Raw genomic sequence first — 26,459 nt, 5'->3', positions numbered from 1 at the left:
CCTCACTCGGGGGAGACAGTCATCTTAAACTTACTCATCGTCTGCATAACGTGGGGGCATTACCGAGCTTGCCTGACACGTGGCCTTGAATCTGCATCACTCAAGAAGCTGACTGTCATCTGTTTAAATGGGGACATTTAGCTTTCAGGATGTCCAAGGGAACTGAGCACCCAAAACAGTCTGTAAGGACGATGTGCTCCTTTCTGCCAACAATGCTACCTGAAGTTACTTTGTGCTTCGTGTTACCATAGCAGTGAAGGATTCATAGTCAACAGAGTTACTTTATTTTTTAAAAAGATCTTATTTATTTATTCACGAGAGACACAGAGAGAGGCAGAGACTCAGGCAGAGGGAGAAGCAGGCTCCATGCAGGGAGCCCGATGTGGGACTCGATCCCAGGACCCCGGGATCATGCTCTGAGCCAAAGGCAGATGCTCAACCACTGAGCCATCCAGGTGCCCCGAGTTATTTTAACGATTGATGAAATCAGCAGTTTGAGGTGTTGGCAATTACATTTATTATCAACAATAGTGCTGCAACCTATGATGTCAGGAAAGCTTTCTATAAATGATAACTAAAGTGACAGCATGCCTGCGAATAAAAAAAAATTGGCTTTATGAAACTTGAGCTTTGCATTTCCTCTGACATAAGACCCAGCTTCAATCAGTGTTGCTGGTGGGAGGGGTGCCGGGAAAAGTAGAAAACTCTGCCTGGTCTGTCTGCCTGGAGTCAGATGTTTTCTTAAATCCTCTGTCTTTGACGTATTAGACAACCAGGAATGGGACACATTTTCACACTGCAACCTGGCTCACGACAGGCCGCATGCCTACAGAGGTCTCTAGCCGTTAGCAAATTTTTTTGTCTCCATGATCATCAGGCTCTTGATCTTGGCTCCTGGATTGAAACAGATTGCAGCTGAGAGCTGGCTGTCTGGATCCCGTGGTGGACCTGCAACCATCGCCAGGGAAAGTTTTAGATGTTCTGTACATCCTGTACATTGCACAGTAAGGTGACTGAATTGTCCTTTTATTTATTTATGTTTAAAATTTTATTTATTTATTCATGAGAGACACACAGAAAAAGGGAGAGACATAGGCGGAGGGAGAAGCAGGCTCCCTGAGGGGAGCCAGATGTGGGACTCGATCCCAGGACCCCTGGATCACGACCTGAGCCGAAGGCAAGATGCTCAACCACTGAACCACCCAAGTGCCCCTGAATTATCCTTTTAAAAAATAAGTTGAAAACAAACAACTTTTATGCCTTTTTTAAAGATCCTGACCCTCAGCCCTGTCTCCTAGAGGTCTAGGGTGGAATGAGGCTCCCGGCTGAGTGCCACAGGTGCTCCCCACGTCACCATGGCCGTTGCTTAAGTCCACCCGGCAAGGATTCTTCTTGCCATCCAAGCCTGTTCCTCAGTGTTTTAACTCAGTTGGGCCCAGGCAGGTTGGGACAATGGTAAGGCTGCCCACACAGCCCCACGATGGCACAAAGCAGAAATACCCCGAGTCCAGCCTCCTCCGGCAAACATTGCCCGGCCAGCCCGGCCCGGGGAACTCTTCCTTGAGTCCAAGTGCACGTGGCTGTCATTTGGCTCTTAAACAAGCAGCTGATACAAGGAACTGCAGAGTCGATTCTGTTTGTTCCACTAGACTACAAATTCGTTCAATTAAAAGTCATATTTATGTTTCATCGTCTCCCTAATTTGTAGTATAATTCCACAAATACATTAGGGACTCCAAAAATTCTTGTTGACTCATTGATGGCAAGGATGGTTTTCTGGTCATTTTCACTCCTTCAGCACATAGATGGCTTTTGCTGATCACCAGGACAGTTTTTGAATAAATAAATAAATGAAAAGAATAGAGTGCTACGTTAGGACATTACTTACTGAAGCCACAGGAGGAATTAGGATTAGCAGGAAGGCTGAGTAAGTAAGAATAATGAAAGAGTCCTGCCCTGGAAGCCTCTAAAGAAGCCTCTAAGGATTAGCCAAATGAGGGAGGAGAGGTCATTTCACCTTTGGTCTCTAGTATTATTACCAGTAAGGCTCAAGGCTCAGAATAGGTGATATCTCTATGATTTTAGAGCGGGAAAAGGAAAGGGATGGAACATGGGTTCAAGTTTCTACTCAGAGCTAGCTAGGGATGGGTCCCCAAAGAGCCTGTCCAATTAAAAAAAAAAAAGTTCTCTTAAAAAGAGAGAAAAGGGTTCATTCTAACAGATTTTCGAAATTCACTGCTGGAGTTGATTAGACATTATTTTATTCAGAATTTTTCACATCTATGTTCCCAAGTGAAATCACTCTGTAACTTTCTTGTTCTTATTGGGTTTGGGAATCAATGGTAAAAAAGCTTCATGAAGTTAGATTCAATATGTTTGTCTTTTCCTAACAATTTCTTAAATTCATCAATATATTTATATTTCCTCCAAACAGGACACTTTCTTTTTCTTTTCCTGGACTGTTATGGATAAACTTTCTCTCACTCTATTGTTTAGTCCTGGTTTATTTAAACAAGAATAAAATTTTCTCTTTTGCTTCTCATTTCCTATATCAAAGAGCATTTTCCCGGGAAGGTATTTTTCTAATTGGAATCCTTAATCCAATTATGTCCTCAGAGGGTTTTTGTTAAATATTTCTGTTCTACTTTTGGGCATAAAAAAATTAGTTGGTATGTAGAAAATTACATGTTGGATGTTTTCTTTTTTCCCCTTCAGCTCCTTGAAAATATCACTTTATGTCTCCAGGGTTACTGTTGAGAAATTCAATGTTAATATGGTTTTCCCCTCTTATATGTAATGGGCTTTTACTTTTTAAAAGCTTTGAGAGTTTGGTATTTATTCTTAGTGGTCAGACATTTCACTACAATGTTTCCTGCTGAGGATTCTTATCATTTATTTTTTTTGGCATCTTTGTAAGTCTTTTAAAAATTGAGTCCTTCGGTCTTTATTTTTAATTTTTTTTATTTTTTTTATTTTTTGGGAAATTCTCAAAATCATTTCTTCAGATTTTTCCTCCCCTATATTTTTTTCCTTTCCTTCTAAAATTCCAATTTTATGACTTTTGACCCATATCACTTAGCATTTTCATATTTATTTGTGTCTATCTTTTTTTACAGACACCTTGTTTTGATATTCCAATTAGCTAGTTCATTTTTATCCGTTCTACTCTTGATCTTTATTTTATTTATTTTTTTATGCTCTGTGTCACCAGTTGATTTTTCTTCATAATGGATTATTGCTTCATGTTTCCAATACTTTCCCTTATTATTTTTAGTATATTTATTAGACTACTTTTAAATGATTCGTCTGGTCCATGAATTCTGCTTCATGGGGTCGGGGGGATCCAGTGTGTCATTTGATGAACAGTACTTGTGTTCCTTGGGATACTTCCAGATGCTGCCCAAGAGCTCACATTGCCCTGAGGTTATTTGTGGATAACCTTGATTGCAAATACAAAGTGGAGAAAGAGGGAAAAAAAACCTCAGGCCTCAGTTGGATTGCTTCTGGTGATTCTTGGGAGCTGGAAATACTACACTGAGGCAGGTAGTCTTTGGGATTACAAATTGGGCTCTCTCATTCATTAGGTGTTAACTCCTAGGACTCCAGAACACCTCCTGTCCATCCCCTCACAGGGCCTCAATTTATTTAACAGCCTCATCTCCAGGCAGTCATCATGCATTGTCAGAGGTGAGAGCCTGAGAGGCTTGGGGGGCTCCGGCTGGGAGGAGGAAATGCCTGGGTACCAGCAAGTCTATCAACGTTGTCACCTTCTCCTGTCTGCCCTCAAGCACTGCCCTGGGATTTTGCAGCTACTGATTTCACTTTTTCTGCCTCTTTGTGTCTCTGGCACAACAGAAGTGGAGCCAGGCGGTGGGGGCACAGAACAGGCCCAGCCTGCCAGGGTCTCACAAGCCTTTCCCACCGCTGATGGAGGCCGTGTCCCATGCCCTTGCTCCCAATCCCAGCCAGGGACCTGACCACCTTCTCTCTCCAGGAATTCCCTCCCAGTTTTATTTCACTTTTTTTGGGATCCATCAAGCCGGTCTCTCTTGCTTTTGTGGAAACTCTCAGGTCCTGGTTTGGCCGTCGTGGTCATGTGACATCTTTCCAGGAACAGACAACCCACCAGTGGCTGTCAGGGTCAACAGGGCTCCTACAGGACACATTAGGTCCTTTAGGTGACTCAGGCTCATTTCCTTCATTGTAGCTTTTATTCTTGTGTGTGTGTGTGTTTGAAAACATTAGAAGTTTTAAAAAATCTTATGCTAAATCCTAACATGTAAAATAGATAAGATCCGTGGTGTTTTCACTAAAGAAGGAATAGGGACCCGGGATTCTGGCTTCTATAAGCAGTGCTGCCCACCCTCCTGGGGAGCCCATAGAAATCTCCAAGGAACCCTGGAACTGCAGAAAACAGTCTGAAAAGGCACCACCCAACTCTTAGAGGGCGACAAGATCTATAGTTTCATTTATTTTTATTTTTTCTTGCTCCTGAGCAATCCGTTGAACATGAACAACGCTTTATTTCTTTTCTTACTAAATGCATCACTTTCTTCCCCCGTTTCTACGGGTAGGAAAGAGTAAGATTACGTCGTGGCCCTCGGGTTGATTAGCCTTCTTAATTTTTATGTGGCTCACGGGATCTTTAGAACCTATCCCATCTCAGCTAGATCTCAGTCTCAGGCAATTTCCAACAGTCTCAGGGATCTCGGCCCCATAAGTGAGTGGAAGGGAGCAATCAGCAGTGCCCCTAACTAACTCCAGGCTTCTGAAGAAACTGTATCGATGTGCAGGGGGAAGGTTATTGGTACAGACGTGAGAGCTGCACTTCCCTTCCGCTGTCACCCATCCATTTCATAAAACCACCCACCCAGAGAACGCTTCTTGGGCATCCATAGGAGAGTCCCTTAAGAACTGGGGTTTCCGTCTGCTCATGCCGGTGCCCCCCACAGGGCCTAGCATCATAAGCACAAGGTCAGAACTTTGACCAAGGGGATCAAAGAGCTTGCTTGGTCTTGAACCCATGGCTTTCGGTGGCCAAAGTGGGCAAAGCCATTCCTGAACTTCTACGGCCACTGCCAAGACGTGCAACACAACCTTCTTAGAGCGTCCTCCCAGCTACCCTCTATCTCTGCACCTGCAATCAGAGACTGTTCACTAGTCCCGTGGCCCCGATCTCTGGAGTGTGTGGAGGCCAGCCCTGCCGGCCAAGGCCCGATGGTGACCGAGAATGATGCTGACATTGAAGACACAAGACTAATCTGTTTATTAGGTGTGTTCAGAGAAGTCGAGGAGGGGAATTTTTGGCCAATAAATAAATAAATAAATAATCGGACCAGAGGAGGCTCGGGCTAGGAAGGAGCTGGGGGAGAGGAGGCGGAGTCTTTGCATAGTTCTCGGGGACACAGGTGGCGGGGGGCAAGGCGGGTTCTCAGCGGAAATGCGGCACTTGCAAAAACCAGAAACTGGGAGGCTCGGAGAAAGAGAAGGTCGGAAGGTGACTAACTATTTCTTTATCACAGAGACGGTGTGTGGAACCTTCATGCTCCCTCCGGGGAGGCGGGAGGCAGCCTCTCACATGATCTGCCTGGGCATCCCGTACCCCGTCATGCCGGCCTGGGAGGCCCCCTTGTTGCTGCCCATCTGCAGCCCGATGACGTTCTGTCCCTGGCGGAGCTGCTCCTCTGAAAATCCTCGCCGATTCTGCTGGGCTTTCCTGGGCAGAGGAAGTGGGGTGGAATCATGTCATGCGGACGGTTTTCCAACCCTTCGCAAGACACGCGGTTAGACAGGCTCTCCTGGGGGCCGCCAGACAGACACGAGGTCCACCAAATAGAGCAGGAGGCCCTATACTGGGCTACAGTACTGGCAGGAATGAGGGCCCTGCCCCGAGCTGTGGCCCTGCCCCGAGCTATGGCCCAACCCCAAGCTATGGTCCAATCCTGGACTATGGTCCTACCCCAAGCTATGGTCCTGCCCTGAGCTATGGCCCTGCCCCAAGCTATGGCCCTACCCCGAGCTACGGTCCTACCCTGAACTATGGCCCTACCCCAATCTATGATCCAGTCCTGGGCTATGGTCCTACCCCGAGCTATGGTCCTGCCTTGAGCTATGGCCCTGCCCCAAGCTATGGCCCTGCCCTGAGCTATGGTCCTACTCCAAGCTATGGCCCTACTCCAAGCAATGGTTTTATCCTGAGCTATGGTCTTATCCTGATTTATGGCCTTACCTTGAACTATGGTCCTACTCTGATCTATAGTCCTACCCTGGGCTATGTTCCTACCCTGAGCTATGGTTCTACCCCAATCTCTTGACCTATCATGAGCTATAGCCCTATTCCAAGTGGGCTTTTCCATGATACATGAGCTCTCTACTCCTTAGATGATTAATTAATCCAGATGATTTTTCAGAATTTCCAGGAAAGAATCAGTGGCTTTCTCTCTGAGGACTTAACCCTCAGACAACTTTTCCTCTCACTCACTCTCTTACAGTTACCTCAAGCCCTTGTGAAAATTACAAACAGCTCTTCTTACAAAGCATGCCATTAATTCCATTCTGCCTTGCCCTGTGTAGGGCCAAGTATCAATGTTCCCATTGTAGAGCTGCAGGACCTAAGAGTCAGGAGGAAAAACGTCTCATTCTTAACCAGAGGTCAGCAAGTTTCAATAAAGAGTCAGACAGTAATTTTGGTTTTGTGTGTCAGAAACCATGGTATGTCACTGACAAAGCTGGGACTAAATCCAGAGTTTCAACATGCCAGTATCTAGGAAGTTTTCAAACCAGGTTCATTTAAAATGACACAAACTGGTACCTTTTTATAACTGTCTAGAAGAAGAAAGAGGGGTGAGGGAAATGTAAGGCCAATTATTTACTACAAAGTGCTCTTTGGTCTTCATTGCCCACTGAGCTATTGTGTTGAGTTCAAGCTCCGTTGCTTCCCCTACCCCTGAAAACAACAACAAAATAAATCCTTTACGGACGTGACCACATAATACAATATCCGGGCCAGGCCACTTTTGAAAGTGAGAGTGACTATTATCAATAAATTCACTGGGACAGCAGGACATATTGTCCCTTCACTGAGTGCAGGAAAAAGCAGAATAAGTAAGTTGACTTGGGGCTTCTTAGATCATAATAAAACCAAGTTCAGACCTCAAGCCACCTCTGAGAATAGCCAGTCAGTCCTGCTCAGCCTCTGGAGAAAGCGCATATGGCCAGAGCTGGAGAAGAGTCCAGGTCTCTAGCAGGAAACACTCAACCATGTCGGCCCCGGGCAGGCTGCTGGCCTCAAGGGCAGCATGGGCCTGTCCTTGCTCTCGGGAATCAGCTGTGGGACAGGAGTGCTTGCTCCTGAGGGCTCGTGTTGCAATAGCCTCTGGGGCTTCAGATGCCCTCGCTTGTAAAAATCATCCTCTGCTGCAGGGGAGAGGGGTAGGGGCAGGGAGGCAGGAAGGGATGTTCACCTGTGAAACCAGGAGGGCTCTCCCCTGTAACAGCCATCATCCTTGGTGACTGCAACGCTGCCGAGAGCCATCAGGGTCCTCTGCACAGCTGCCATGTCCTTCCCTGCAAGTCAACAAAGAGAGTAAAGCCAACCCGGTGTCAGGCTTTCCAGAGGAATCTAGGATAGGGCTGGCCCTCTGGGAAGGAAGTTCTGATAGGAGACTGTAGGTGGTCCCATCCAAGGGGGAGGGATAGCAAATAGTTCTCAAAGTCCTGAAGCTCACCATAGCACAGCTTCCCAGGAAGGAACAGAAATCACCTGCCTCGTCTCTACAGGACTTGCCCAGTTTCTCATCCTTTCATAGCTGCTGTAGGAATAAAGCGTTCCAAACTCTTACGTGCTCAGATATATACGTAGGTCCCCGCCCTGGGCAGAGGCCCCTGCCTCGGTGGGTTCTACAGGCTGTGGCAAGGGGAAATCCTGGGGATAGGCTCAAGAGCTGGTTGGCAGAAGAGGATTTGTCTTGGATGGATTAACTGTGCCCAACCCCAGGTTGGCTCCTCTCTTTTTTATTTTTTCTGGGTTAAAAGGGTCTAAAATCACCCTTGTGCATCTGACGGAGTACTTACTTGGCTCTGGGCTGGCGGCCAGAACATGAAGAAAAGCAAATGACAGAAAGCACTCGATGTGACACAGATGATAGGCCCTTTCTGTTGTGTAGCTTGGAAGGAGCTAAATGGAGATAATAGAGAGCTGGCTTGCAGGTGTGTGTGTGTGTGTGTGTGAGAGAGAGAGAGAGAGAGAGAGAGAGAGAGAGGTGTGGTGTGCCCTTCACACGGTGGGAGGGGAGGCAGTGTCACCTGAGGAGCTCAGGGACACTGAACCCACAGAGAAGGCAACCGGCCCCCCAGGTCAGCCTGTCCTCCCACCTCCTTTCCTCCCTTCCAGCTGACCACTGCCCTGGACTGGGAAAGGCGCTCCTGCATCGTTGGCCCTGATTTAGGGCCAGATCCACGCAGGGCACAAGTGTGGAGAGCAAAGTTTAAGGCACGGGGTTGGAGCGGCCCAGGGTGTTCAGCGGGGCGGGGGGCAAAGCTGTGAAAGTTAAGGACAAACACAGACAGGCCCTGTTTGGGGGCACCTGGGGGGCCCAGGCGGTTAAGCATCGGACTCTTGATTTCGGCTCAGGTGGTGATCTCAGGGTCCTGGGATGGAGCTCTGTCTTGCACAGGGCGGGGGTGGGGGGTGGGGGGTAGGAGGATGGGGGTCTGGCAGGGATTTGGGGGGGCCTCCGTGCTCAGCGGGGAGACTGCTGGAGATTTTTCTCTCCCTCTGCCCCTCTGCCCATGCATGCACACTCCCTCTCTCTCAAATAAATGAATACATCTTAAAAAAAAAAAGGAGGGCCCTCTTTGCACTGAGGGAACCATCTGTGGTCCGTGCAGCCGGCTGCCGCAGCTGGGTCACCAGGGACCTCAGAATCACAGGAGAAAGGCAGATGGAAAGGCGGCCCGGGGTGGGACTCTGGTGGAGTAAGCAGTTGAGGCCCACGGACTCCACTTCAGGATGTGCATCTATTCAAAGGGGGAGAGAGACAGCACATCCTTCTTTCCCTTCCTTCCCCCCTCCCCATTAACCACAGAGCAATTTCGGGGATCCTGAGGCCCAGTGCGGGGAGGGGAGGCCATGCTGTCACAGGAGACCCCCCCCCCCCGGGGTGCAGGGAGCAGCTGGGGCGCTGGAAGCAGAGTGCTGGGCAGCAGATGGCCGGAGGAGGCCACACGCCAGAGAGCCAGCCTGCAGGTGGCTCCGAGAATGACTTCTCTCCATAGATAAGAGCTTTTCTGTAATTGTCACTGTGTAATGTGTTCCCTCCACCCGTTTTTTTTTTTTTTTTAAATAGAGCTGCAGTGATGATATTCTGAAGGATCATTCTGGAAAGAGGCAGAGAGAGGGGCTGCTCTTAAATCGTGAGCTATCAGAAAGACGCTAGACCATGACTAAGCACAGGAAGCGTAGGGTAGGCCACGCATCTGGACTCTGTACAAGAAGCACACGGGACATCTGTTTCTGGTGGTTGGAAAGAGCCAGGCCGGTGGGCCCAGGAGCTGGGGGAATGTGCAGCCAGACACCCAGCAATCCAGCCACGGACAGTACCCCAGAGCCCCCCGGGGTGCAGCGGCAAGCTGTGCAGGAGCACCGACCCGACCTCCCCAGCCTCCTCCGCCAGCCCCTAGCTGGAGTACACACCACAGGAGGCCAGCAGGGAGGAGGGGAAAGAGCTGGGGGCAAGGGTCAGACACCCAGCAACCCAGAGCTCTTTACACCCCCCATCCCCATCCTGGAGAGCGGAAAAGGGAGCAACTCCGTGATTGGGAGCAGGAGAAGCTAGGGAAGGGGGCTGTATCCGACAGGACCACATGGGGGAAGTTTTTCTTTTTCTTTTTTTAAGTTTTTAGTTATTTTTTCGAGAGTGAGAGAACACGAGCAGGGGGCAGGGGCAGAGGGAGAGGGAGAAGCCAACCACCTCACTGAGCAGGGAGCCCGACTGGACTTGGAACTCGATCCCAGGACCTGGATGGACATGACCCGAGCCGAAGGCAGGCGCTTGACCAACTGAGCCACCCAGGTGCCCCGGAGGAGCTTTTCTTAAGAAAGGTCCCGAGGCAAGAGATTTGAAATAAATTCTAGGCTAGACACTTCATTATACATGACCTCAACCCAGTGGTGTTGATATTATTCCCTCTGGTGTACGGATGGGAAAACTAATCCAGGAGGTTAACTAACCAGCCTAGAGTCACTCAGCAAGGAAAACAGAGCCTGGCTCTAGCTCAGGTGTCAGAATGCAAAGTCCACCAACAGTCCACTAGGCCACCATCTCCCAATGGTCCCCCATCACAGGCTGGTTGGGATGGCATGTTTCTTGATGATCCGAGATGATATGAAGGGGTGGCAAGGGTTGCTTCAGTGCCAGGTTAGAGGGTAGGCATTGAGGGGACAAGACCCGGTCACGGTTCTTGGTCCCCATTAGTTCAAGGGTACCAACCCCAAGGACCATAAAGTCTGAGTGTTGTTGTCTGGAATCATTTCTCCAGGTCTTAACCCAAATAAGGTTAAAACAAGAGGAAGAGTTGGAGCCTAGAGTCCCCCAACCATGTGCCAATCAAATTTTTAAAAAAATTTTTTTATTGGAGTTCAATTTGCCAACATATGTGCCAATCAAATTAATCACTGCCAAGATTCTAGGAAACACTGAGCAGAAATCTGCCTCTCTAACTCTGCCCAGCTTGCTTTCCGCTCATGCCTGGTGAACTTTCTCACAGACGTCCCTTATGCGGAGCCCCAGCGCTCGGGGATTGATGGAAAGGACGAGGGCCTTTTCCCAGCTTCCTGTCTCTTCCCAGTTCAGAATTCCAGATCACATGCTGTTGCAGGGAGGGGGCCGTTTGTGGGAGCTGACTTCTGCAACCAGGGGCCACATATTCAATGGCTAAAGGAGTAATGAGGTCAAGGAAGCTCTGTGAATCTTGTCACCATCTGCCTAGAAAACGGCATTTCAGAAGGAGGTTTCCCAAGCCTCTTGGGCTATTTACGGGATGCTGCAGGGGAAATCGCTTTAAAAATATGAATTTTGACATCATTCCCCTGAAAGACTGATTCAGCAGGCCTGGAGGGAAGCCTGGAAGTTTATATTTTTAATAAGCTCCTCGGGTGATTTACACTATCAGGCAAGTTCCAGAAACATGATGACTGTCAAACCAGACTGATCATCCGAAAACACCTGAGCATGTTAAAAATTCAGATTCTGGAACAATCTTTGGGGATGATTCTGAAACAGCCAGATGGATAGGCAAGCACTGCTCCAGCACTTTTTTTTTTTTTCCCCACTTTTTAAAAACATCGCAACGTCTGGCACATGGCGAGTATTACATGACATTCCTTAGGCAATAACGCCTCCCTTCAGAGAGATCCTCCATGGAATCAAATGGTAAAGTCAATAATTGGAAGGGCTCTGATCCAAGTTGGGAGCCAGCTCAGAGTCTGGCAGCATGGAATCTCTGCTCCCTGAAAGCTACCCCTAGATATTTTGGCAAGACAGCTCGAAAACCACTGCTCAGGGCTATTCTTCCAAGAAAAATAAAACAAAAAACAAAAAACAAAAAGAATGGTTCTAAAAGAAGTACCAACTAGTTGGGAAGTGCTGGGAATTTTCTAGATGCTGAGTCCTTGATAGTGACCTACAATGGAGATCACTGCTCTTAAAAAGAGAAGTGACGTACGGACTAGGAGGTACCAAATGTAACATTAACAGCTCAGCATTTGGATCCCGCAAGCCGGCCTCTCCTCGTCTCCTCTTATGGGAGGCGCTAATATTATACTTACAATTCTAGAAAATGCGACAGTCGTATAGTACAGTAGCCTCCTTTGTCTACCCTGGCAGACCTCTTCTCGGGGGTCTTGACACCTGAGTGTGCCCTCCCTCCTGCATTATCACAGAGCAGTGTTTCCCCCAGTGTGGTCTTGCACTTCAAACTACGAAATGATAACCTCCGGGGGCGGGGGGCAAGGGTATCATTAGGTTCCCTGTTTCCCCAACCCAGGATGTTTTTTTTTTTTTTTTAATTTTTTAAGTAAGAGGCTCCATGACAGCATGGAGCCCAATGTGGGGCTTGATCTCACGACCCTGAGATCAAGATCTGAACTGAGATCAAGAGTCGGATGCTTAACTGAGCCGCCAGGCAACCTTACTACCCATAAAGTTTGAGTGCAATTACCATAAGGACACTTAAACAAGGATTTTGTTCTCTTGAATTTTTTTTTTATCACTTTTGTGATATTTTATGCATGTCTCTGGAAAGAAAAAATAATCGAAAGGGTAGAAGAGAAAGAAGACCACAGAGAGGTCACTGGGTCAGGTAAGTCAGACTGAACGCTCTATTTTCAATACTAAACATTTTTTACTGTTTTCAGGCAAAACTCTTTGCTTCAGAGCTACTTCCTTTTTTTTTATCAGTCTTGACTAGTCTTTGTTACTTTTGGAATACTGGCTTCTTTTTTCATCTTTTCTGGGATCATTTCTGATTTACCTGAGTGATAACTTCGGCATGGCCCCAATTCTCTATTTATGGTAGAGAAACTGTTGCTACAGTCAAAGGAGAAATGTCCAAGAGTAGGTTGGGCCTGCTCTGTGAGTTGTATGGATTTTTGTTGCTTGCCTTCCTGGAGACACTCTGCAGGGCAGTGGTTCTCAAAGCGGGGTTCCCATGCCAGCAGAAGCAGAGTCACCTATAAATTAGTAAGCAATGCAAATTCCTGGGTCCTACCCCAGATTTAATATCTCAGAAACCCTGGGGTGCGTTTCCCTAAGCCCGCCGAGTGATTCTGATGTAGACTGGAGGTTGAGAACCACCGCTGAAGGGGAAACCTGCCAAACATGATCACGAGCAGACCTTGGGGTAACTGAGCTGACAAAAGAGGAGGCTGCCAGCAACAGGCATGTGTGATGACTCAAGTCACTACAAGTACCTCACAAGATCCCAAAATGTCTCTCAGGCTGGGTGAAATGTTTCTTTGCTTTTGCTGTTAAGGAATGACACACACAGCGTCACCTCCCCAGAGAATATACTTGGACCTTACAGGTACTCCACCCCCCGATGTAAACCGTACTCCCCCCTAACTCCTGGTCATCACGCAAGGGGAACTGGGAGAGGGCAAAACCACGGGTCCAAGATCCCTGTCAGTAGGACTACTGAGAAAAGTAATCAGACAATCGCCTTATCAGAGTCTTGCCTGCTCTGATATTCTAGAATTCTACATGTCTAATGCTTGCTCAGCATGTGGCGAGGCAAAGAAACCCAAAGGTTAGTTGTTGATGGTCTTGAAGCTGGAGAAAAAACGAACATTTATTAGGTGTCCATTAGCCAGGCATTGTACACGCTTAATCCTTATAAGAACCCTCTGAGGAAGGTACTAGACCTATTTACAGAGAAGGAAACTGAGGCTCTTGGAAGCTAAGAGCTCACAATGCTGGGATGTAGCTAAAGAGTTTGGACCATCTTCCTGACTCCAAACTCATGCTCTTTTCACTGCACCGAGATCTTCTGGGTCTGGAATTGGCAAAGCGACATAATATGGGGAAAGACGTCAAGAGGGTAATGACTACAAGATAGAAAAATGTCAAAAAAGGCAAAGCCAGTCCCTCTGTGTTAGAGAATGGCCAATGCACCAAAGACACCCCAGATGATAGAGGGCAGATGTCATCCAGGCGACCTTACCGGCTTCTGTGTGAAACCATTAACGGAGTCCATCTGTCCCAAGACAGAATCTGTGCCTTCCCAGCCTTGCTCCTGCTGCCCTCATTTCCCATTTGTCCTAAAAAGGACAGGCCAATGACAACAGTACCTTTTACACTGCCACCGCGTATAATGCTCTATATTGCCAGACACTACGCTACGCACTTCTAACGCATCATCCAATTCCATCCGCATGTCAACCCTGTGAGATAGATACTATTCCCCCATTTTACAGAGAAAAAAATCCCCCCATTTTATATGAGAAAAATCGAAGTTCAAAAAAGTTAACTGATGAGGGGTGGAGGAGAGGTGTGAAGTAGGCCATCTCGCTTCTGACTCAGAAACCTGCCTTCTACTAGCTTCCAGGGTAAGTTTTCTTTGAGTCTTTTGGACCAGCGCATTCCCCAGCTCCCACGTGTTCTCGCTCATTCTGTCTCTGTCTCTGTCTCTCTCTCACAAACACGCACACCTCCTTTTCCTGCTCCCCTCTCTTCCCCTTCCCACTTTCCTTGCACAGGAAAGACACTGACGTCAACCTCCGGAGCGCTGTCCTGAGTCATGGACAGCTGAGATGGCCCCACTGCTGCCCCTTCCCGTGCCCACAGCAAATCCAGAAGGTGCCAGGCGGTGGCCTTCCCTCATCCAAGAGGAAGACTGCTCCAGGCTCCAAGCGGCCCTCACTTCTTCCCCAGCCCTGGCGGAGATGGCTCCCCCTCCCTCCCTCCCTCTCTCCCTCCCTCCCAGGGGACCTCCAGGAGCTTTGTCTCTCATATCCCTGGGATTGGCTTGTTTTCTGGGCCATTCTGCCCTGGGTTCCTTTTCAAAGCCCGAGTCCCTTTATTCTGGTATCTCCAAGTCCATTTCACACATTTCACTGTGCCTGGAAAAGGGGTTCCAGGACAATGGGTCCACCCATCCGGGGGCCTCTGTGTCTCTAAAAAAAACCCCAAGCCCTACATGAGAAGGCCTCCAGCAGCTTTATCCACCCACAGCATCAGAGCAACATGGGCCACGGGGGGGAGGGGGGCGCGCAGGCTCCTGGGCAGATGCCAGCAGGGAGGCGGGCAGGGGGCACGGAGGCCTGCAGCGTGGGGGCCGCGGGCAGCGCCCGGAGTCGCCCTGCAGAACGCGGGGAGACGGCCCAGCTCCTTGCAGCCTGCGCCCGCCTCGTGGCGTCCCTTTGATTCTCGCCTGCTCAGCGCCACGCAGGGGCGCGCACAGCCCGGAGGGCCCAGCCCGGCTCCCTGCGTCCCCAGGGCCTCACCCAGGCCCAGCCCGGCCCGGCCCTCCCGCCTCCGCCGGAGGCCCCCGCCTCGCCACCTCCTGCCGCACCGCGTGGTACCTGCGCCTCCGGCCTTGTCCTCTACCCTGAGCCCCTGAGCGCCCTGAGCACCCTGAGCATCCTGAGCATCCTGAGCGCCCTGAGCGCCCTGAGCATCCTGAGCGCCCTGAGCGCCCTGAGCGTCCTGAGCGCCCTGAGCATCCTGAGCACCCTGAGCACTCTGAGCATCCTGAGAGCCCTGAGCACCCTGAGCATCCTGAGCACCCTGAGCACTCTGAGCATCCTGAGAGCCCTGAGCACCCTGAGCATCCTGAGCGCCCTGAGCATCCTGAGCATCCTGAGCGCCCTGAGCATCCTGAGCACCCTGAGCACTCTGAGCATCCTGAGAGCCCTGAGTACCCTGAGCATTCTGAGTACCCTGAGCACCCTAAGCATCCTGAGCACCCTGAGCGCCCTGAGCATCCTGAGCGCCCTGAGCACCCTGAGCGCCCTGAGAGCCCTGAGTGCGCTGAGCACCCTGAGCGCCCTGAGCACCAATTGCCACTAATGCTCGGGATGACCAGGCCTGATCCTCCGTCCTCACTGTCCCACTGGGGGCCCTGGGGCCCCTGCAGGCCACCTGGACACTCCTGAGCACCTGCTTTGCCGCTGCTGGCCATGGCACCCTCTACCACATTAGCCACATTGCCCTTGGAGCCAGTCTCCTTCTCTTCCTTTTAAGCTTCCTACTTTGCGCCCCAGGGATGAGACTCCTCAGTGTCAGCCTCGTTTCCTCTTTTCTAGAAGCCTTAACCTGGCCTGGAGCCCACCTGGCCACTACCCTACCTCGGGCTACCACAGTTTCTCTCACGCTTCTTGACGCCCGCCCCCCCTTCTCTTAAGAAGCATTAACCTAAAGGGCTGGGGCAGGCGGTGTAGACCTCCCCTGCTCTGTTCATCAGGGGCCATCGCCCACCCCTCCCCTCCCCTTCACTGCCAGCGCCTTCCGGGTATGGTGTTTACCTGCCTAGTCTTCGGCAGGTAAAAACATCGTCAGTCCCATAAGGACAGGAGAGCACACTCAGGGGCCCCGCGTCCCATAGACCTTCTGCTTTCTTCCTCTTCCTACACGCTTCCTATACTGGGGGGGGGGCTCACCCTTCTAGTCACATGAACCCCGTTGTGCAGGGGCTCCATCCTTTGTCCCACACAGCCCCGACTCCCCCTCCTCCTCCCCTCAGTCACTTAGGGCCCAACAACCTGCTCCGGGCGCAGGTGAAGGAGGGAGCCTCCTGCCCGAAGTGGGGTGCACTGGTTGAGGCCCATCCTCTGGCATCAGAGTTGGGGCATGAGCCTTGGCTGCTAATTGCCAGTCATCGGACGTGGTAACCGTGGACAAGCCTCTGCTCCATCCTCCAGGAAACCGGAAAACACCACGTCACCAGTCCTAGGAGAGCGGGTTGGCCCTCGCACCAGGCCCGCTGCATGGGAAAATGTCCACAAGCAGGGGCTCTCGTTATCAGCTGGGGGAAACATCATAGCTCTGATCTAAAGAGCAGACCCCACAAGCCTGGAGTGTGACGTCCAGGAGGACTTGGAGGCGAGCGCCCACCAGGCCCCAGGGCCGGACCCGCAGGCCCGGAGATCTGCGCTGCTAGGCATTGGCAGAGCGCGGTACACTGGTTGGTGTCTTAGGATTTTAACAACTCACCAGTGAAGGAGACAGGAAATACCACCAGCCCGGGCATCCTACTGGTTGGACCACTGACAACACCCAGTGGCAGCGGGCACCGAGAGCAGGGCCTGCCTGGCAGCCCGCCTTCACCTAGTCTGTCCCCAGGGCCTACACGGTTGCACGCAGGCGACAAGCATTTGGGCCCAAGGGCACCTCTAGGCGCTGTGACCGTGGGTCCCAAATTCTCGGGCACAGTCTCCCAGTCACATCATGTCCCCCGACAACGGTGGATTATTAAATATGTCCGGAAATGTGATTTGATTTTTATGCCTCATAAGACTTCTTAAGTCACCAATGTGAAAGAAACAAAAATCATGTCACACTCTCTGAGCAGAATACATATCTGGGAAGTAGAGTCACCGAGCCCGGTAAGAGGTTGGGGTGCTCTGGATTTCTGGGCTTGGAAGACAGAGCTGCGCCAGGCGGCTTTGTCTGGAAGCCCTGCCGCTGGTGAGTCAGGAGCGTGCTCACCACCTCCCTTCTCTTCCAGTAGCTACCATTTGTGCAAGAGTACGTTGTGGGAGGGGTAAGAGCAGTAAAAGCCATCCCTGCAACCATTATTGGCTTCCTGTCCTCAGAGGCTTCGGTGTCTGCTAGTTGCCCGACCCTGCCATGGCCTCGGGGTGTGTGTTCCCTCAGAGGGGACCCTTTGCAATAGAATGTCCCGAAGGGGTGGGGTCACAGCGGATAACCCCCCCCCAGGAGTGCACACACACACGTGCACACACACACACAGGCAGATGCAGGCAAGAACAGTGTGAGCAGGTTTCACAGAGGAGGGGGGGACGTGGAGGGGGACGGGAACAAGGCCCCGGGGCTGTTTACCTTCCCACAGATCCACCGTCTGAAAAATGTCAGTGGTCCTGACCCCGTAGATCTCTGCTGCTTTTAGGAACTGGGAGATTTGCTCCATCTGCTTAAAAGCCATCTTCGACTCTGAGATCTTGGGAATAGGCTCCTGTCCGGGTGGGTATAAACTGTTTATCAGCTTGCACAGGACCTGAAGCGGGAAGGGGAGCCAGTATCAGTGTTTCCCTTTGTACGAACCGGTGGCTGAGGCAGAGGAATCCCAGGCCCCACAGGGCACGCCTCACAGGTTTGGGCAGCGGCAAGTCTTTGGCACCCCATGCAGGCCCCGGCTCGGCTCGGGGCTGGGTGGCCCGGTTCCCACAGCACATCCCAAAGCCCCAGCTGGCCTGGCTCCCAGGGCTGCTCCTGACCGCAGTGGGTGCTGCAGCCCAGGCATCCCCTTCTCGCCCTGCTCCTCCGGGCCTTTCTCTGGCCTTTCTCTGGCGGAGGGAAAGCAGGTCTACAAATAGGGAACAATATGGGGGATGGGGCCTGGGGTCCAGACTTCCAAGGGAGGGAGGAGAAGTCAAATAGTAGAATCTATTACTATGTCCTCTATGGAAAGGCAGATCCGAATGAGGCTTCCGTAACTCATCCCCTGTGTGCCAGCCACGGATACCAGGACTGGACCGGGGACTCCCGAATGCCTGGAACCCGGGTCCTGGGCAACCCAACCGAAGCGACACACAGCTGTTATGTAACCGTGCATGGCAGCCTGCAGACGGGATGGGCCCGTTCCCCTCGGCAGGCCCCAACCCCCAGGCGCCCAAGAGCATCGGGTCCAGCAAGGATCCCCTTCGGTTTCTGGAGATCCCATGTGTTCATCAGACATTCACTGCCTCCAGGCAGCAGGGCCCCGGGAAGGGAAGGGAAAGGAAGAGGGGGGGGTGGTTAGTGTCCTCCATCCCTTCCTTTGTTGCACCTTGTAACTAACCCAAACCCCGGGGCCTGGGGAAGGACGACCCCTCCCGGAGCTGATGGACCAAGAGGCTGGAGAAATCCTGATGGGGGTCCTTCCCGGGCTTCCCTTCAATGCAAAAGGCTTCCCCTTTGGCACTAAGTCCCGGGGCAGCTGCCCGGTCTCGGGGGGATGGGGATGGGGATGGGGATGGGGATGGGGACGGGGAGTGCTGCGGGCTGCTCCGGGCTGCCGGGAAGGGCGCAGGGTCCCCGGCACGCCCACGCCGTGCCCCGAGCGAGCGCCAGGAAGCCCCGGGGCCCCGGGCCCGCGCCGGCCCTTACCGTCCCGTCCATTAACCATTGCTGAAAGTGGGCCCTGCCGGGGGGCGGGTGCGCGATGTCCTCGGCGCACTGCAGGATGATCCAGTCCACCAGCTTGTTCTCCAGGTCCGCGTCGTACTTCTGCTCGATCTTCTCCTGCACCTCGCGGCTCAGGCCGTAGCTCGGGCCCCGGTTCGCCATCTCGGGAGGAGCGCGGAGGCCCCGCGCCGCAGCCGCAGCCACAGCCACACAATAGCGGCGGCGGCCCCGCGCCCCGCGCCCCGCGCCCCGCGAGCGCGGCCCGGACGTGCTGGGCGGCGGGCGGGGTTAGATCCCGGAGCCAATGGAGCCCCCGGCGCCTCGGCTACCAGCGCGCAGGACCGCGCGGCCACGCGCCGGGGACTCCAGAATAAAGCCCTGCTGCGGGGGGGGGGGGGGGGGGCTGGACCGCCCCTCCCCTCCCGGTCCCGCCTACCGACGGGTGAGTGGAGACGATGCACGCGGGCGCACCACCAGGCCGAGCTCCCCCCCCAGCGCCTCTCCCCGCAGCACGGGGCTGGGGGTGGTCGACACCCCCCCCCCTCCCCGCCCCGCTGCAGAAGCACTTTGCGAGCCAGGGATGCGGAGGTGGACGAGCAGGTCACGAACTGGCAGGCGGGCAGGCCGCCTTGACGGTCACCTGCGGATGCTGCGCGGCGCCCGCAGAATGGTCCCCGGAGCCGCTGGGAGTGTCCCCCCGCCCCGCACCCGAGGGGCAAGTGGGGGCCGCTGCTAGGAGCCCCCCCCACCCCCGGTGTCACTCAAGCCCGCCCGCCTCGCCCCCGCTGAGAGCTTCTTTCTGGCTACACAATTCTTTCCCCTCCTGGGGTGGGAGGGGGAGGGGGGTGAGGGGTTAGAGGTGGGGGGCAGGGCCGACTGTCTAGCAGAGCAGCCCACGGGGGTGGGGGTGGGGGTAGAGGTGGGGGGAGGGCCTATTGTCTAGCGGAGCACCCCACGGGGGTGGGGGTAGAGGTGGGGGGAGGGCCGATTGTCTAGCAGAGCAGCTCACAGCTGCAGGGGCACCCCCGGCCTGGGCCTGGGGGGAGGGCCCATTCTGTCCGCAGTCCACCTGCCCCCGAGCTGCCCAACCACTTTCCCTCTGTCCCTCTGCCCAGAGGTAGCAGTTGTCTGGCTGGACAGGAGGGAGGGGCTGAGAGCTGCAAGCATTCATTTGTTCAGCTGCCAGCTGCCAGCCAGATTCCATCCGGAAACTTCCATCCTGGTGGGGAGACTGTTGTGCCTCAGTTTGACTTATCGGAAGGATGCACCCTTTTTAAAAAAAAAAAAAAAAGATTTATTTATTAATGAGAGAGAGAGAGAGAGAGAGAAGCAGAGGGAGAAGCAGGCTCCATGCAGGGAGCCCGTCCGTCGTGAGACTGGATCCCGGGTCTCCAGGATCAGGCCCTGGGCTGAACCACCTAGGCTGCCCAGGATGCACCCTTTTAATACTACTTTTAATCAGAAGATACTGAGAGTGTGAGAAATCAATTAAACGAGAGCACACAGAGTGAAAGGTTTGGGTAGAGTGTAAACATTTCATCTGTTTATTTTAGTTAAGGACCTGGCAGGCCCCACTGACGTGCCACCAGTATTTGATGAAACAAGACCCTGGGACTAATCAACTTAGACCTAAGTTGGCCTGAAATTTTTGTAACTACTAAGGGGCTTAGCAGCCTGTCTTCCTAACTAAGCCACCTGGTAAGGTCTCATTGTGTATGCCTCGGAGTACTTTTTCTCTGAGAAAAACACTCAAAAAAGCGTTCTTTGGGGTGCCTCAACTGTGGCTCAGCAGTTGAGCGTCTGCCTTTGGTGCAGGTCATGATCCTGGGGTCCTGGATCGAGGTCCACATCGGGCTCCCCGCAAGGAGCCAGCTTCTCCCTCTGCCTATGTCTCTGCCTCTATCTGGGCCTCTCATGAATAAATAAAATCTTTAAAAAAATGCATTCTTTTGGTTCATTCAGCAAATATTTTTTGAGTGCTTAATTGTGCCAAGTACTGCACCACTGCACCACAGAGGAATCAAATACAATTCTTTCCCCTGGGATGGATGGATTGTTCAATTGACTCAGGCATATTAGATAAAGCAATTCTGGTGTATGTAAAGGTAATCCTGGTGCCTGGGCAAAATTGGTCAGAAGCTAGGCAGGGAATGACTCCTTCAATATTACATGTATTAAGAGAAATCTCCTGCCAGCTGGGGCCTGGGCTACTGAAAATGTAATCACTTAGTAGACATGTGGGAGGTTTGCTTGAGAGAGAACCCTGAGACACAGAGCGCTGTAAGAGAATCCACTTTTAGGAGAGCAGCAGGTATAGAAAAAGGCACAGCAAGGCCTGACTAATGCAGATCTTGAGGCTGCATGGAATCATCGGTTGAAGAAGCTCTAAAGACGACAGAACTGTCTCTGGAGATTTGGGGCTCAGGGGCAGAGTTTGGAGCAGGGAAATTGTCAGCAGAATTTTGGAAGTCACTAAGTTGCACTTGGGTGACAGCAGTAAGGTCAATTCCAACTCTTGACTAAGGAAACGGAGGCCCGAACAGAAGGCATGTTACTTTCTCTGTGGCTGGAATTGCTCTAAGGAAGAGGTTGGTTGGTTATATAAAGCTAGAAACAAGTCTATAAGATGTACTGTGCATTTATCTTCCTTCCTTCCTTTCTTTCTCTCTGACTGTACTGTGCAGATCATTTGTATCCAAAGATTTCCTTTCATTGTGACAAAACAGCTGGGGTGCTTTAAGTGCCTGATTGAGCTCATGGTTCTGGGGAAGATACAGTGGCAAAGAGTGGGGGCCGCAGCAAGCAATAGGTTAGCAGTGTCCAGCAATCTACAGAGAAAAAAATGTTTGATCCCTCGGAGAAATGGGCTCAACCCTCCATTTCCTGAGTGCTTCTACTGTTCAGTTTCTCAAAAACATCTTTTTTTTTTTTTTTAAGATTGTATTTACTCATGAGAGACACAGGCGGTGGAAGAAGCAGGCCCCTGTTGGGAGCCTGATGGGGGACTCTTTCCCAGGACCCCGGGATTACGCCTTGAGCCAAAGGCAGATGCTGAACCACTGAGCCACCCAGGTGTCCCTCAACAACTTTTTTAAAGGGCCTGTGTATGGGGATCCCTGGGTGGCGCAGCGGTTTGGCGCCTGCCTTTGGCCCAGGGCGCGATCCTGGAGACCCGGGATCGAATCCCACATCGGGCTCCCGGTGCATGGAGCCTGCTTCTCTCTCTGCCTGTGTCTCTGCGCCTCTCTCTCTCTCTGTGACTATCATAAATAAATAAAAATTAAAAAAAAAAAAGGGCCTGTGTATGTATGCACTCTGGATCTTTCATGAATAAAACAAAGAAAATCTTCGAAAAAAAAAATAAAGGGCCTATGTATATGAGTACAAAAATGCATGAGACATGGCAATGTGGTCTAGAAGCAAGGTTAAGCTTGTAAACAATAAGTCCCAGCCAGGTATCATGCTAAAAGTATGCACAAGGTACTCAGGTACGATGATACCTAGAAGAAGGAGGTAGGGATTGGTGAAAAGGTTTACAAATGAGATGACTTTAAACCTCAAAAGATGAGTGGGCGTTTGCCAGGTGGATGGGGTGAAGCAGGAGAGATTGGGAATTCAGGAACGGGCTTGGCAAAGGCAGCTTATTTAGGCAGTGAAAATGTTCTAGTAACAACAAAGCATAGGATTAAAGGCAAGAGACCTATGGGAAGAAAAATAAGGCTTGGCTGTCAGACAGGCACTAGACCATGAAGTAGTCTGTTTGCAAGTGCCCATGGTCAAATTTTCAGGATTTTGAGAGCCAGTTGTCACTTAACCATTATAAGCAACTAAATTATGTAAACTTACAATTAAATACATTACAAATGTTAAATACTCAAAATGGATCACTTCCTAATTTATTTTGCTACGTTTTACTATTACCTGTGCTTTGGGGGATATTATTATGTTTATTGTCTCTCTCTGGTGTATACACTATGTAATGGTGTGCTACTGGCCATTTCTTCCCAGCTTTGTTGTATTCAGTGACAGCATAGAGGTAGCTTCAAACCAGTCATTAACAGGTGTATTAATGCCATGGATGTTGGCAAATTTATAAATCAGGCTGTTTTTGTTTTGTTTTGTTTTTCTGGAAAGCTGGTTAATTGTAAGTATTTATTGGCTTTGTTTACCACTGGACTTACACAAGAGGTTTTTAGTTTTATCGCAGGAAAAGAGAATCATCCAATTGATTTGGGCGAAGGAAAAGGGGATGATTAGAATGACTCACAAATTTGACCTGTAAAGTAGGTTAAAGTGGTGCCATTTATTGTAAAGGGACTTGTATTCGGGGAGGCACATGTACGCGAAAGGTAACAAGGTTTGTACTTACTAAGTCTGGGGGCCCACGATCCATCCCAGTTCGTTAGATACGTGGTTCTGTGGATCTGGACCTCAAGACAAAGATCTGGAATGGAGGAATGGACTTGAATCGTCTGCACGCGTTAAAGCTAGGAGAGAGGTAGGGTGTCCGTCCTTGACTCTTGATGTCGGCTCAGGTCATGATCTCAGGGTTGTGAGATCAGAGTCACCTCACAGTCTGAGGTGCCTGGGGATAAGCCATGTCAAAACAAAGCTCCTGACCTCAGTGGTCCTTTGAGAGAGGGAGGTTGGAATATACCAGAGAATCTCAAAGCACTTAAATTCTACCAAAAGGGGGGAGAACAGAATGCTGTTCTTGAGAAAGCACAGTGGACCAGGGACAAACTTATTAGAAAAAAGAGGTGGAAAGGAGTTGGGAAAGGCTTTCCCTGGGAAACTGACATTTGAGCTTATTTTTTTTTAATTTATTTATTTTTAATTTATTTATGTTTTTAGTAGAAGAAAGTTTTTCTGTCAGCAAGACTCGGAAAGCCCAAATGTGTGGAAGGATAATTTCTTCAAAAGACACATTTGGTTAAAAAAGAAAAATTGCTTGCCTTTTCCTAGGTATATTCTCTAAATGCATAAGAGCACCACGTTTTAAAATATCAAACCGACTATGCATATCATGTGATTACGTTTCTAAATTAAAAATGACTTTATTTTTTTAAATTTTTAAATAATTTTTAAAAAATGACTTTGGATGTACTCTTAGAGGGAATCTTTAAAAGCTGTATTTACATTCCACCATCTTCTTTCCTTCAGAAAATAAGAGTTGTTTGGGTTTTGTTTTTTTAACAGTTTCAAATTTAATGAACATTTGGCACATTCCCTTTGGGCCCTGAATGGTTGTGTGGCGAGTCCTGTTCTCCTTGCTGTCTCCATGCTTTACAAAGCTCAGCCTTGCCCAAGGCTCTTTCCCTCCTCTCCTCCACACAGAACTTTCTATTGACTGCTCAGAGAACAGCATACCGTTTGGATTTGTGTCTGGAAATGCCTCTAAGCTCAACAGATGCAGCAAAAGCAAATTTATTCTGGTCTCGCTTAGCTTTCCTTACCACTGGCGTTTGCCTTAGCTCTTTTCCATTGTACATGCTGAGATTTAGAAGGGTCGTGCATTTAGAATGATGCAGGAGTTCCAGAGGATAAAGCACTCGGGGGCTGCTGGTTGTTCAAGCATTTTCTGTGTCACTGGATACATGGCATGGAGTTTTAGGGGGGAAAACCCCACTAAAGTAACTAACAATGCACTAGAATACCTGATCTCATTGATACAAAAATCATATGGAATTCGTGTTATCTTTGTAAAACTAGATTAAAATTTTAAACAGTTTTTCCTATATTCAGGTAGGGAAGGTTCCTCCTCCTTCCTGTCTTTTTTTTTTTTTTTTTTAAGATTTTATCCATTCATGAGAGACACACAGAGAGGCAGAGACACAGGCAGAGGGAGAAGCAGGCTCCATGCAGGGAGCCCGATACGGGACTCGATTCCAGAACCCCGGGATCACACCCTGAGCCGTGATGCTCAACCGCTAAGCCACCCAGGCGTCTCTTCTAACCTTTGAACGTTTAAAAGGATACCACACAACTAACCTTCTAATTTGGCATCTTGAGGAAAGCAGGTGCCTTATAAGCCCTGCCTGCTTCCTTGCCTCTTTTCCTTCCTAACCCCCACGAATTATGTCTACCAGTTTCTCACCAGACTGTGCTCAGTGCATCATAAAAGTGAAAAGGTAGGGACTCCTATGTTGGTCACTGTTCCAAATGTACTGCACCTATCTAACCCTTATGCTTTATTATCTAGCTTTATGTCATCTGACAGCTGAGGAAACTTTGGGGAGGTTAAGTAAATTGCTCAATTACAGGGTTTGTAAATGGTGAGCTGAGATTTTAAGCCCACCTACATAGCCCATCCCTAACCACTATGCGTAATGCCTCTACAGGTATGCTGGGAATCTCCAATCACGCTTATTACATTTTTTGAGATGCTTAACCCTAGGAAAATCTCATGGGCAGGGCTGTTTTCTCTTCATCTTTCGAATTCTCATGCCTAGCAATGTCTGGGTGGAGCAGGCCCTGGCATAGCCACCCTGCCATCTGCTACAAACTCATGCTAGCACTAGGCATCTAGGAATACGCATGATTCATGTATATTTGATTGGTAAGTGATTTTTGTTCAGTATAACTCATAGATTGTAGTCCTGTAGGACATTCTCCTTTTTAGTATCTGTGTCCGGGGTCCTGAAGACCACCTGTAGGTTTGACGATTTGTTAGGACTCAGCACATAGTTCTACTCACGGCTATGACTTACTAGGAATACAGAGCAAAATCTGCAAAGGAAAGACATATGGGGTGAAGTCTGGGAAATTAGGCACAAGCTTCCAAGAATTCTTTCCCAGTGGTCATGCCGAAACTCCCAGTAACAGTTGTGACCATACATGTGAAAGGTCCACCAGGTAAGCTTGTGATACTCAGTGCCCAGGTATCGGGAGCTGGCCACTTAGCCTCTGTCTGGTACCTATCACAATTCCAGACTCCCAGAAAGGTGTTGAGCACAAACCATACCGTTCATACAGTATAGACAGTTTAGTGAGCCACTTTTACCAGTTCCAGGGATGGTGGAAACCTCCTAAAAGTCAAGTTCCCAGACGCCAGCCAAGGGCTCACCTTGTAAGCTGGTCTCGCTGAGTCTACGCAGTCGGGCTTGCTATTTTAGCGTTCTCTGGCATGGGAATTTTATCCCAAAAATATTCTTTCTATAGGTCATGTTATCAATTTATTTTACTTTGACAGACACAACTTAAGCGGGCTAAATAAAGTCCAGCCAAATTTAAAAGCTAAAAGACACCACCTCATTGATATCAAGGCTCACTACTGTGTAAGCCCATTTTAGTTATTGAAAAACACCTTTGTACTAATTGCACTTCATATTTTCTTACTATCTCTGCACTTCAGGAAGCCCTCTGACTTAGACGGCAGTCACTTGGCTCTTTGTTCTTAAAGGCACATAATAGTAAAGGAATGTTTCTGCAGGCAGGCAATTATATAGAAAGATAAGTTGCCTCTTTAGAGTACTACATCAAGATCAAATCCCCCCATTTAAATGGCATATAAGCCAAAATTTAGAAATGATATATTTTCTTTATACCATTGTAAAGTTTTGAACATTTAAAAACAGATAACCTTAAGTTCAAACATAATACGCAGAACATAATATA

The 26,459-nt window shown here is 50.0% G+C and overlaps 1 protein-coding gene across 1 annotated transcript; it reads right to left on the bottom strand.

Annotated features, from left to right (window-relative positions):
* Positions 1–5,242: 5,242 nt before the first annotated feature.
* TAGLN3 (transgelin 3) lies at positions 5,243–19,110 on the bottom strand. Its single transcript, XM_025477859.3, has 4 exons — positions 18,825–19,110; positions 17,559–17,733; positions 7,464–7,566; positions 5,243–5,716 (listed from the first exon to the last, which is right to left on the bottom strand). The coding sequence occupies exons 1-4, from the start codon at positions 19,002–19,004 to the stop codon at positions 5,575–5,577; spliced, it is 600 nt and encodes a 199-aa protein (XP_025333644.1). The 5' UTR covers positions 19,005–19,110; the 3' UTR covers positions 5,243–5,574.
* Between the last annotated feature and the right edge of the window lie 7,349 nt (positions 19,111–26,459).

Source organism: Canis lupus, chromosome 33 (genome assembly GCF_003254725.2).
Source record: "Canis lupus dingo isolate Sandy chromosome 33, ASM325472v2, whole genome shotgun sequence".
Taxonomy (NCBI): Eukaryota; Metazoa; Chordata; class Mammalia; order Carnivora; family Canidae; genus Canis; species Canis lupus.
The sequence above is the reverse complement of the archived record's forward strand: the minus strand, read 5'-3'. Positions and strand labels throughout refer to the sequence as shown.

What these genes read in the sequence shown, in the direction of transcription:
- TAGLN3 (XM_025477859.3), bottom strand. Translation starts at nt 19,004, where the DNA reads ATGGCGAACCGGGGCCCGAGCTACGGCCTGAGCCGCGAGGTGCAGGAG. An exon ending in GACGGTGGATCTGTGGGAAG is followed by an intron (nt 7,567 to 17,558) that starts GTAAACAGCCCC and finishes GTTGACTTGCAG; the next exon opens with GGAAGGACATGGCAGCTGTG. An exon ending in GAGCCCTCCTGGTTTCACAG is followed by an intron (nt 5,717 to 7,463) that starts GTGAACATCCCT and finishes TCCTCTGCCCAG; the next exon opens with GAAAGCCCAGCAGAATCGGC.